Below are 12,917 nucleotides of genomic sequence, written 5' to 3' on the forward strand. Positions count from 1 at the left end.
TTTACTTTAAATAGATCAAAGTGAATTAGATAAGTGAACAGCTCACAAGTTAGTTAAAATTTGCAGCTCAAACAGAGATCGAACTTGTCTCTACTACACTACCAAGCCAACCTCTGGCTTCACCCAAAATTCCACTAATTGGAACAAAATACCTTGAAGCCAGGAAGAAAAGGAAGCCATGACTTTCTTAGGAAAGTTGAAGTTATGTCTAGGAAAGTGGAAGTGTAATACTGCTTGTCAATGCTTTCCAATAAATTACCAATTGTTTTTACTGAAGAATCATTTGTAAGAATACATGCTCCAACCATTAAAAAAAAAAAAAACTAAAAAAACTAATCTGCTCAAGCTTTTCTTTCCCTATTGACTGGCATGACTAATCAAGTAAATGGCTTCACTTGTGCCTTGTCATATATACATAGACATATACAGTTTACAGACTCGTGCCAAAATTTAAATGAAACTTTACTGATGTTAGCCTCATTTGTATTACTGGTTATCTAAATCAGATCAACTATGATATATGTGAATAATGCCCTGTATGGAATCATCTGCACTTAAATTGGGTTCTGCCTTACCTGTTGGAGCCTAAATGCCTGGGCATTGTTGTATTTCTTGGGTGATACATTCCTATGCAAAAGTTCCTGAATTCTCTTGGAAACAATTTCTGTTCTTTCAGCTGACACCTTCATGCAGGCCATCAAGTCGATCACAGGGAATGGCATGTACTGCACTGTGAAATTACTGAAAGAGAAGTTGCCACCAATAAATGCCGAAGTTATTTATTTCTAAACAGCACATTGCTTGTTTTTATAACAGGTAACATTTCAGAAACTTCTCATCTGCATCATCACACCCAATGGAGTTGAAAGAAGAAGCCTGCATTGTGGACTACCTGGGGTGCTGAACTTGTATATTACTTTGCAGTTTTCTTGACTGTTGGTACCCATGTTAATTGTTATCATTGTACGGCATTCTTTTACATTTCTTTCTAATTTATTACTAGCATTTGTAATCAATTTAATCTGGAGTATGTTGCATGCCATGCAAAACCCAAGCATTTATCTTTTTCCTTAATATGTCTAAAATATTCCAATATTTGTATTCAAAAGTTTCGTTTTCCCTACATTTGCAGCTACATTCCAAACTATGTATTCCTAAATTTAACAAAGTATCCAACATATTATATTTATATATATTTTATATTGGGAGCAGGTAGTAATCATGATTTTTTTTCAGTTTATTTGTTACTTTCCATCCTTTTCAATCTATTATCCAGTCTGAGCCTCAGCTACTGGACGGGTCACAGGTGTCAGACAGTGAAACCCCCTCAGATATGAGGGGAAGCTGCAAATAAGGGGAAACACAAATAAGCCATCCTGGACAGAGGCGGCAAGGCAATCATGGTGTTGGAGGGTGTCCAGTGGCATGGACATACTCAGCAAATACTACAGATATACCCATCGACAGCCTTGTGTCATGGCAAATAAACATCACCATAAGTGTTTGCCCCCACTGCTTTGTGGGCCTGGAGGGATCCAGAAAGGCTAAGGGAGTTGGAATCCCGACAGAAAAACAAGGGTGTATCTGAGAATCCAGAGGTGGCAGCCCCACCACACAGGTGTAGGCTGTGACAGGCCCAAATAGCTGACAGCAGAAAACATAAAAAATCGAGAAAGAGAGAAGCAAGCTGGATTGGAAATTGGATATGACACAGGCTACGAATAGGAACATTGAATATTGGAGCACTGACAGGAAGGACTGAAGAAATTGTGGATCTAATGGAGAGAAGAGGAATCGACATCTTTGGAATGGGCGAAACGAAATAGAAAGGAAGAGGAGAAATGAAATTGAGGAAAGACTATAAACTGTACTGGGCAGGAGAAGTGGGGTTCGATTTGTAGTCAGAAGTGGAATAAGTGAGGAAGTACAGAGGGTAAATGACAGAATAATAAAACTAAAAATGAATGTAAGAGGAAAAATAATAGAAATAATTCAATTGTATGCTCCACAGAGGATGTACAAGGGAGGAGAAAGAAGAATTTGAATAAGACTTGGAAGAACATGTAGGAAAGGAATGGCAAATTGTGATAGGTGATTTTAATGCAAAAGTGGGAAGAGACAGGAAAGGGTATACGGAAATACTTGGAACAGATGGATTGGGACAGAGGAATAAGGAGGGAAGGAGGCTACTGGACTTTTGTAAGAGAAACGGACTGCTAGTAGGTAATAGTTGGTTTAAGATGACAGCCATAAAATTACAAGATACAGATGGAATAATGAACAAAAGTCTGTAATAGATTATATATTGCTAAACAAGGAAGTAAAGATGATAATGAACAACGTTAAAGTAATGCCCAGTGAGAACTTGGACAGTGAGCACTAGTAGATGTGAGGAGATGGAAAATAGAAGATAGAAAGGAGGAACAAGAGAGAAGGATAAGATGATAAAAGAGAAATATCAAGAAATATTGCATACTAAAGTTCATACCCAAAGGAGTAGAAACAGAATGGATAAGATTTAAAACAACATTAGTAGAGACAGCCGAAAAGGATTGTGGAAGGACAAGCAATAAAATAAAGAAGGAAACACCATGGTAGAATGAAAGACCTAGAGGGGCAGTGAAAAAAAAAAATTGATGTATTTAGAAAATGGTTAAAGTTAAATCACAAAATGCATGAAAAGAGTACTTGGAAAAGAAAAAAGAGACAAGACCAGTAGTAAAAAAGGAAAGAAGAAAGTGGATGGAAGAATGGGCCAAAGTGATGGAAGAAGATGTAGATGGGAACAAGAAAGATTTGTATGGATTAGAGACAAAAAGGAGAAGAGAAAGAGGAGACAGCTGCAAGCTAAGGGATGAAAGGGGAAATGTTGTAGAAGAGGATGAAGAAATAAGAAGAATGTGGAGACATAATTTCAAGAAATTGCTGAATATGAAAAATGGAAATGAATATGAAGAATTATTTCTCTTCTAGTCTATGTTGTTACAAAAAAACACGTTTTTTTAATATATATATATATATATATATATATATATATATATATATATATATATATATATATATATATATACAGGGTGTTTCTAAAGGTCGTTTACAACGCTTGGGAGGTGATTCCTCACACGAAAACAAGCAAAAAGTCTAAGTTCCATTTTTACGACTGAGGCTTCGTTTCCGAGATAGGAGCCTCGCAAAAGGTGACAAAGTGAACGTCACACCTGACTGGGACGAATACTATAACAGATAGAGAGGCGGTTCCAAGGGAATCATAAAGGAATCGTATGTGCTCAGTCCGGAAGTCACTATGAAAAGTTCACTGCACGCATGCGCAATGGAGTCCTCAAAGGAATTGGGGATTTCCAGCAAGAACAATGCATGGAAAGTGTATGTAACGCATCAAGAAGGACCGTGACAATGAGAAATGCATTCAAGACAACACATCCCGACCTCAAACATCAAAACATGAGCACCGAACACAAAATCCGAAAAGTTGAGCACGGTTGCATACCCCAGTTACACGCGAGGAACGAACGAATCGTGTCATGTGGCATACGAGAGACACATCACTCCACCAGGAGGAGGGAAAGAAAAACACAATATCAGATGATTGCGACAACGTGTATTTTTAAACGCGACAACTACGTAATATCCCCACACACACACAACAAATGCTACAATATCTTACGCACGGACAGTGCGTGTGACTGTACACCAACTGAAGATGTCACTTTCACCACACAAAGGGGGTGGGGAGCAATACCAAGAGTGTTCGCGCGCGATCACTGTGACGTAAAAGAGACCAGTTTTGGAAGCGCTGCGCAGGCAAGTCTGGCTCTCGTAGTCTACGTTTGACCTTCATGGCTGCTGTACCCGCGAGAGGAGCTCGAAAGGTTGGTTCTCTCCGGCAGTCGTCCCAATCGTGTTGCAGGTGCTGGGATATGATCAGCAGTTCGCTCTAGGTTGTCATACGCATTGAAGAGTACTAGTATGTTGTATTTAAAGAAGTTGACGTGGTGGAGTGGGCAAGTCAAGTATCGCAACAATTGGTCTTTGGTGTTCGTACGGTGATACGGCCAATTTTTGCAGTGTGCCAGTGTTAAACAAAAACGATACTTTGCAGTTCCAGCTCCCTATTACATAGATGGCTGCGTATACGACCCAGCAGTTAGCAGACATGCATCTCATGTATGGGGAGGCACGTGCTAATAGCCGTGAGGGAAGTTGTCTTTATGGAGAACGCTTTCCACATAAACGTTTACCGTTTCACGCCTTCTTTCAGGTAGTGGACAGTCGACTGCGTGAAACAGGGTCAGTCTTACCACCGCGGCAAGACGTTGGAAGACCCCGAAGTGTACGCACATATTAGTTTGCAGATGTGTTAACAGCGGTCGCAGAACATCCTGGCACCAGTACGCGCGTGCTCGCTCGGGCACGAAACACGTGTCATGTGAATGTTTGGCGAGTGTTGTCAAAAGAAGGAATGCACCCTTTGAAACTGCAAAAAGTACAAGAACTGTTACCTCGTGACTTTCGACCTCGTATTGAGTTTTGCCAATGGTTGTTGAATCAGCTGGACACAAACCATCACTTCTGGGGAAAGGTATTGTGGGCAGATGAAGCCATTTTCACCAGGATGGATGTCTTCAATAGTAGAAACAGTCATGTCTGAGACTTTGACAACCCACATGCACTTTTTGTGGCCCATCACCTGCACAGGTTTTCAGTGAATGTGTGGTGCGGGATAGTACATGATCATTTAATTGGACCATACATTCTCCCTGTTCGCCTGATTGATCGCACGTAGCATGCATTTCTTAGTGAGGTTCTGCCTGAACTGTTGGAGACCGTACCTTTGGCACTGCGGCAAGAAATGTGGTACTAACACGATGGGACAACAGCTCATATCGATCGTAATGTACAACATTTTCTGCATGACGTGTTTCGTAATAGGTTCAATGGTAGGGATGAACCTATGCCTTGGCCACAGAGGTTGCCAGATCTCAACCCTCTCGATTTGTTCTTCTGGGGAGATATGAAAACCCTCGTATGCGACACACCTGTCACATCAGCTGAGGACCTTGTTGCTCGCATCAACGTCGCCGCCGCGACGGTAGCATATACACCTAACTTGTTTGCTCGTACTCGACAATCCTTGATTCGTCGCTGTCATCTCTGCGTAGAAGTGAACGGCAGACATTTTGAAAACCGTCTGTGATTATCGTTCTCGGCAAATCCCAGTGAGAACACTCTTGGTATTGCTCCCCACCCCCTTTGTATGTTGAAAGTGACATCTTCAGTTGGTGTACAGTGAAACGCACACGCAAGACATTGTAGCATTTGTTGTTTGTTGTGTGTGTGTGTGGGGGGGGGGATTTACGCAGTTGTCGCGTGTAAAATTACACGTTGTCGCAATCATCTGATATTGTGTTTTTCTTTCCCTCCTCCTGGTGGAGTAATGTGTCTCTCGTATGCCACATGACATGATTCGTTCGTTCCTCGCGTGTAACTGGGGTATGCAACCGTGCTCAACTTTTCGGATTTTGTGTTCGGTGCTCATGTTTTGATGTTTGAGGTCGGGATGTGTTGTCTTGAATGCATTTCTCATTGTCACGGTCCTTCTTGATGCGTTACATACACTTTCCATGCATTGTTCTTGCTGGAAATCCCCAATTCCTTTGAGGACTCCATTGCGCATGCGTGCAGTGAACTTTTCATAGTGACTTCCGGACTGAGCACATACGATTCCTTTATGATTCCCTTGGAACCGCCTCTCTATCTGTTATAGTATTCGTCCCAGTCAGGTGTGACGTTCACTTTGTCACCTTTTGCGAGGCTCCTATCTCGGAAACGAAGCCTCAGTCGTAAAAATGGAACTTAGACTTTTTGCTTGTTTTCGTGTGAGGAATCACCTCCCAAGCGTTGTAAACGACCTTTAGAAACACCCTGTATATATAAACAGATAGTGTGTAGAGTGCAGAGCACACAAGGCCAACCAGAGCTGCGTGAACACACCAGAGGGAAGATTGGAGTGGTTCAGTATCAAATAAATGCCTGATGAAGAGAGCATGTGTTTTCCTGAAATGTCACAACAAAAAACTCTGTTTTTATGACGTAGACTACAAGAGAAATAATTCTACAGTACAAGCAATATACATACAAGAAAAATTAGAACATGAAGAAGTGAAGGAAAAATAAAACAGGAAAGAAAAAGTGAATCTCGCATGGAAAGAAGTGGAGGAAGCTTTGAAGAGAGGTAGAGCACATAGAATAGATGAAGTGCCAGTGGAAATTATACTAGGAGTAGGAGTGATTGGTGTGCAGTGGCTGTACAGGGTGATGAAAACAGTGTGGCAAGAGAGAAAAGTGCCAAGAGATTGGACAAAGGGACTATTAGTTCCCATATTCAAGAAGAGGGACCGAAAGGAATGTAAAAACTACAGCGGAATAACACTAATGTGCCACTCAGCAAAGGTGTATGAGAAAATATTAGAGAAGAGAATAAGGGAAGTAACAGAGCTGAACATGAGAGAGAAACAGTATGGATTTAGAAGAGGTAGATCAACAGTAGACCTGATATTCACCAATAGGCAAATGCAGGAAAGGCACTACGAGTATGGAAATGATTTGATTATGGGATTCCTAGATATTGAAAAGGCATATGATAGCAACAACAGGACAATGATTTGGAAGGCTCTAAGAGAGAAAAGAGGCAAGAATGAGATAGCGTGTAGAGTGCAGAGCACATACCAGGCCAACCGAGTTGTGTGAAGACATCAGTGGGAAAAACGGAGTGGTTCAGTTTAAGTAATGGATTAAAACAGGGAAGTGCTATTTCCCCACTACTCTTCATAATTACAATGGATGCAATTAACGAAGAGGTGGGGAAGAACATAGGAGAGGAAGGCCCTGTTGTTCGCTGATAACTTAGTAATATGGGGACACAGGGAAGAAGCAGCACAGAGACAACTTGATAGTTGGAATGAGGAAATCAGAAGAGCAGGAATGAAATTCAGTGCAGAAAAGAGTGAGGTGCTAATAACAACAAGAAACAGAGCCAGAAATGAACCAAGAATAAAGGTGGACACAGAAGAGTTGAGGGTAGTGGAGAGTTTCAAATATCAAGTCAGTATAACTGAGAGAAGTGGAAGAATAGATGAATGAGGAGGAAAATAGAAGAGGACAAATGGGTGATGGACGCTATCAAAGTGTTCGATGATTAATAAGGAACAGGGATGTACCTACGAAATGCAAGAAGGTATAGTGCAGGAGGCCTTAGAAAGAGCGTTTCGCGGGCTAACAGCAGACGTCTCTTGCACACTATTGCCGATACTCTAGCGTCGTCTGCTCCTCAGCTGAACAAACAGGCCAAGGTAGCAAGAGGCAGAGGTCACTCACCCTTACAGAAGGGTGCAGCGAGCTAGCTGTGGCAACCGGGCTCGCTCATTCGCGGACCTGATTGGTTCTCGCAGACACACCCCCATATTGTTGTCTGCTGGAAGCACGCAAAGCGATATTTTTAAGGCCTCCTGCACTATAATATGCAACACATATAATGTGCCAGAAATTCCGTATGGAGCAGAGATTTAGACAATGACAGAGAGAGACAAAATAAAGATGCAGGCAGTGGAGATGAATTTTTTAAGAAGTATATTGGGGAAGACTAGAAGGGATACAATAAGGAAAGAGGAGATACGGCAGACTGTGGGGGTAGTGAAGCTTCAGGACAGAATGGATCAGGCACAGATGAGATGATTTGGACACATAAAGAGGATGAGTGTAGAAAGACTACCAGTAAGAGCATATAATGCACAAGGAGTGGGAGTAAGACCAAAGGGGAGACCAAGATGTCGGTGGAAAGAGCAGATAGTGGAGAGTTTTAGGAGAAGAGGACAAGATTGGAAGAGGGGAGTGATGGAAGACTAGAAAAAATGGAGAAGCTTGACTTCCATGCCAACCCAGCCAGAAGCAGAAAATGGCAAAGGAGGATGATGATGACTTTGATGTATGGAATTCCTATCTATTTTTTCATCTTTCATTTTATTCCATATTTTTAGTTGTTAATATTATAGGGATGTGACCGATTAATCGGTACTCTATCAGTATTGGCCTATATAGGCATATCGGTGTATCGATAAAATTACTGATTATTTTAGCAATCCGATATATCAATAAATATATCTAATAAATTAGTGCACAATTCTGCCTTTTTGTTGAAATTTTTATGGGTAATCTCCATGCTCTACTTTCTAAAAAAGTAAATGTCTAAATATGCAACTTCTTTTGCACTGCAGTCACCTTGAAACAATTTATTAAGGAGGTCAATGAACCTTTCAGGTTGTTCAGGGATAATTCCTAATTTTATATCGGATCGGTAGAATATCGGTATCAGTAAATTTTATATCGGTACTTTATCGGTATCGGCCAAAATTTCATATCGGGCCATCCATTATTATTCTGCATTACACGTATCACAGCCGAACATTTATATGACTATACACTGATGCCTAAATCTATTGTCTTTGATGCTCTCATTTATAACTAGAGTTCCTTCATGAGGTTTTTCCCTGTCACTTTTGATTATACACAATTAAGTAATGAGACTGATTTTATATTGTGAAAAGGAAACAAAGTAATTGAACACTGCATGTTTATTACTCAAAGTACATCCCTCCTGCATCAATACAGCAATTGGCATGGTTGGCCAACGATCGATACGACATCTGCAATTCTGCATGTGGTATGACTTGAAGATTGGACACGTCAACCTGTTGGATGGTCCTGTGTTCAACAAAAGTGCATAATTTCAGCAGCAGCTTTACTTTCGGGAACAGAAAATAATCCCAGGGGGATAAATCTGAATAGTAGAGAGGAAGATTCAACACATTCACTTGCTTTTGGACCAGGAATACCCAGACAAACACTGCTCCCTGGCACCGTGCATTATCGTGGAGCAGGAATCGACTGCCCGCCTCAGGAAACTGAGCTCGGAGAGGGTCAGTTCTCTTTCATAATCATTCAGAGCACTATGATAGCAACAGCCAATTACAGTTTCATCCTCTGGAACAAATACGAGGGTCGTTCAAGTCAATCGGGGACTTTTTTTTAAAACAAATAGAAGAACAAATTTCAAAGTGTGGTAACTGGGTTAATTTTTCCACATAACCTCCTGCTACAGTTATACACTTATCCCAGCGTTTAACTAACAACTGGAATGCTTCGGTATAGAAAGATTTATCATTACGGCGGAACCATTGTAGGACAGCATTCTTCACTTCATCATCAGTGTTGAAATGTTTTCCTCTAAGGAATTCCTTCAGGGGTCCAAACAGGTGAAAATCACATGGCGCTAAGTCAGGACTATAGGGGGTGTGGTAATATCTCCCAGCCGATTTCCTGGAATGTTTGGAATGTGCGTTGAGCGGTATGCTGTTGTGCATTGTCTTGCAAAAAGAGAACACCCTTTGTGATGAAACCCGGATGTTTCTTCCATAAACTCTTATGCACATCACGCAGAACACTGCAGTAATACTCACTGTTGATAGTATAGTATTGATACTTTCAATTTCACGACAGGTTATGCGACGATTGTCCAGGATCAGCTGCTCCACGCGCTGAATGTTCCCAGGAATGACTGGCGTGGGCTGTGATCCACCACGACCGGGATCGTCAGTAATAAAGATACGGCCATCTTTGAAGCGCTTACACCATTCAAATGTCTTACTGCGACAGAGTGTCTCATCACCGTACTGAGCCTGAAGTCTTCTGTAAATTTCAGCAAGTTTTCTGTCCTCGTTCACTAAAAAAATTAATCACAACACGCTGTTCCATGTAGACGTCCACGCTGTTGTCCGCCATCTTGAATAACGGTCTATGCAGAAGCGCGGGAAATAAGCGCCGCCTACCAGTAACAGCACACAGTTGCCAGTTCCTACTGCATACAAAACCTCCAGCCTAGGCGTCTATTTAAACCTGGAAAAAAAATAAGTCCCCGATTGACTTGAACGCCCCTCGTACATTATGAATAATGCCTTTGCTGTCATAAAAACCACAATACTGTCTTCACCTTTGATTTTTTGAACTGCATTTTCTTCCCTCTTGGTAAATTTTGCGACTTCTATCCTGTGATTTGTCGGTTCATACAAGAACTGTAGTGAAAATGCTCTGTTGTCCTACACAACAATAGAATTCAAGAAATGTTTATTCCCGCAACCGGTTTTCAGAATGTCTTTCATGAAACTTGATGTTCACTTGCTGCTCCATAGCTATTACATTGACTACACCCTTCCACCTCCTTCATGACATGGCAGCATAATTCCCAGCATGCCCATTGCAAGTTCATGAGGTGTTGCCAGGTTGTGGATTATGGACCACACTACATCATGAATGCATTACTACACAGATAGAATGCACACGTGGGACAATATAAAATCAGTCTCATTACTTAATTGCCGGACTGTGCATCTTAGAAAATGAATTCCATTCATATTTAAACTTTTACCTCACAAAACCAGAGTGTACATTCATATTCACTTTAAAAAATAAGAAAAAGGCACAATATAATATAAATTAAATAAAAAAAATGGGCAGAATTTTGCACTAAATTAAATGATATGAATTTGTAACATTATTGGTAATTTTACTGATATAATGATCTGTTAATACTGGTACAGTAAAGATTAACCTAAGACAACTTACCTCTCTAACGCATATGCCAAATCACCATATCCTTGGAGAGAGATGTTGTTCCGATCATAAGTTATGTTCTTTATCCGAGAATTGATTTGAAGAGCTTTGGCCAATAATCGAGCACCAGCATCCCCCATCATATTTCCACTGTGGTGATAAATAGTACATCACAGGTTATTACAATCAGTATGAATGATTTTGTGTATGAACAAAAGAAGACACAAAATGTAATCTACAGCTAACGACACCATTTAGAGCACATATCCAAGAAAGATTTAAGGCCGCCAACGGAGGGAAAATTATCTTTGCAGATATATTACAGTTTCATCAGACAATAAAGTTGCTTCTAACTTATTAAATCAAACTGAAATAGCTGAAGGTACACAAAGCTCTTATATCTGATTGAAAAGATGGTGAACAATAACACGTATGAAAGTGAAATATTATGTTAATTCTTTTTTGTCATAAATAATCCACTAAAATAGACCGAATTTCTTTTGTAACAATGTAACATATCTGTAGGTATCACTTTGAATGAGAATGTAATGAAAATGTAGAAAAAAACGAATAAAAAATATTTCTTCTTATCTAGTTGGATACCTACGTTTTTAGTAAATACGTTGAATGAAAAAGTTAAAAATAAGCATATTATTTTTTTAATTTCATAGCATCTAGATAACCGGTAAAATTGCAGGGAAAAGTACAACCTTATTTGCACTTTCCTTAACACTCCACACATTACTTTTTATTTAAAAAAATAATTGTGTTTACAGCTTACCTTATGTCAATAGTCTGAAGACATTGATTACTCCCCAAAGCATTAATAACACTGTACAAATCCGATTTTAGCCTTGAATCAGAAATTGAGAGTGACTGAAGAACACAGTCTTCTTCCTATTAAAATTAAATTTAAAAGTATAAGCCGATGCTTCATGAATATATTTTAGCAAGAATTAAAGTGAAAATCTAGGGATGGATTATGCACATATGGTGCTTGTTCTTAAGTACATTATTTATACTGTTCTTGTTGTGTTCTAAGAACTAGAATTAAAGATGCATCTAATATTCATAATTAAATACTGATACACATATTAAATGAAAGTCATATTTAATAAATTTTACAAAATGATGAATACAAATATTCTATTAAAACAAATTCTGAACTGAATAATTACCCAATTACACACCATTTCAAAAGTTACTTTTTTGAACTTATACAGTTATTAAGAAATATTGTACAAGAAGGACACATTAATTACTATGAAAGGTAATGTGGATACAAAGAACATATTGGCATGTATGAAGATTTCATGGAATAAATTAATTATTTGCTTTACCATATGATCTATTACCAGAAGGATGTCCTCAATTGTAGAAGACAAGTTTTATTTCCTTTTTTCACATGAAAAATTTGAAAAAAAATTGTTAATTATCGAGACTTTCATTGTAGTCACTTTTCTGCCACCAAACAATTTCTTAATTATTAAGCTTAAGTATTGTTTGTTTATGAGAATAGAAATATTACATGTCTCCCAAAGGAGATTTAGTTTAATTTTGAATTGTTTGAATTGTTGTTTTAAGTCCACTTCATGCACAGAAAGGCTACTAGGGACAGGACTTACAGTTTAAAGTGGGCTCCAAACCACTGTGCCATGTACCTCCACCAGGTATCGAACTCAGGTCCCTTGATTACAAGGTGATGACAAGGATTTAGTTTAATTGTAAATGACTGCCATCTCATTAATTCCAGTTTCAGTAGTGATTTTCATTACAGAAATGAGAAAAGCTGAAATCTGCTCATGATTCATCATTCAATGTGTAGATTTCTGATATCAACCAACTGGTTGTTATCAATGATGTTTGAGCATCAATTTAAGCAATGATATTTAAACTAATGTGACATCCAGTGAACATATTGTGACTTGCTATGCTAATTTTTTTAATATTTGAAAATTTTTGTTATGCATTTGTAGAAAACCTGGACATATTTACTATGAAAAGAAAAATCTCCCCATGCCACTTTTATTTTTTATCTAAAAAGTAGACATCTCCAGGGTAAAGAAGATTCTTTGGTAAACTTGCCTCCCCCATGCCAACTAGATGTCTCCAAGTAATAATATAAACATTCAATGAACCTAGAGGGCAACAAATAATGACCCTAGAATAGTTCAAAAATGCATTTTGAATTAAATATGGTCACACATCAAGAAAATTTATGCATAATTTCTAGTGTC

The 12,917-nt window shown here is 39.1% G+C and overlaps 1 protein-coding gene across 5 annotated transcripts in view; it reads right to left on the bottom strand.

Annotated features, from left to right (window-relative positions):
- The window catches only part of LRR (capping protein regulator and myosin 1 linker 1 leucine rich repeat protein), an 88,465-nt gene that overhangs the window by 27,252 nt on the left and 48,296 nt on the right, over positions 1–12,917 (bottom strand). For all 5 annotated transcript variants that reach the window (XM_083135825.1, XM_083135824.1, XM_083135823.1 and 2 more), the window contains 3 exons: positions 11,462–11,577; positions 10,693–10,830; positions 576–741 (listed from right to left, as the gene is read on the bottom strand). In XM_083135825.1, coding sequence (XP_082991951.1) covers positions 576–741; positions 10,693–10,830; positions 11,462–11,577 — 420 coding nt within the window. The remainder of the gene's footprint in view (positions 1–575; positions 742–10,692; positions 10,831–11,461; positions 11,578–12,917) is intronic.

Source organism: Lepisma saccharinum, chromosome 14 (genome assembly GCF_977018435.1).
Source record: "Lepisma saccharinum chromosome 14, izLepSacc3.1, whole genome shotgun sequence".
NCBI classification, from domain to species: Eukaryota; Metazoa; Arthropoda; class Insecta; order Zygentoma; family Lepismatidae; genus Lepisma; species Lepisma saccharinum.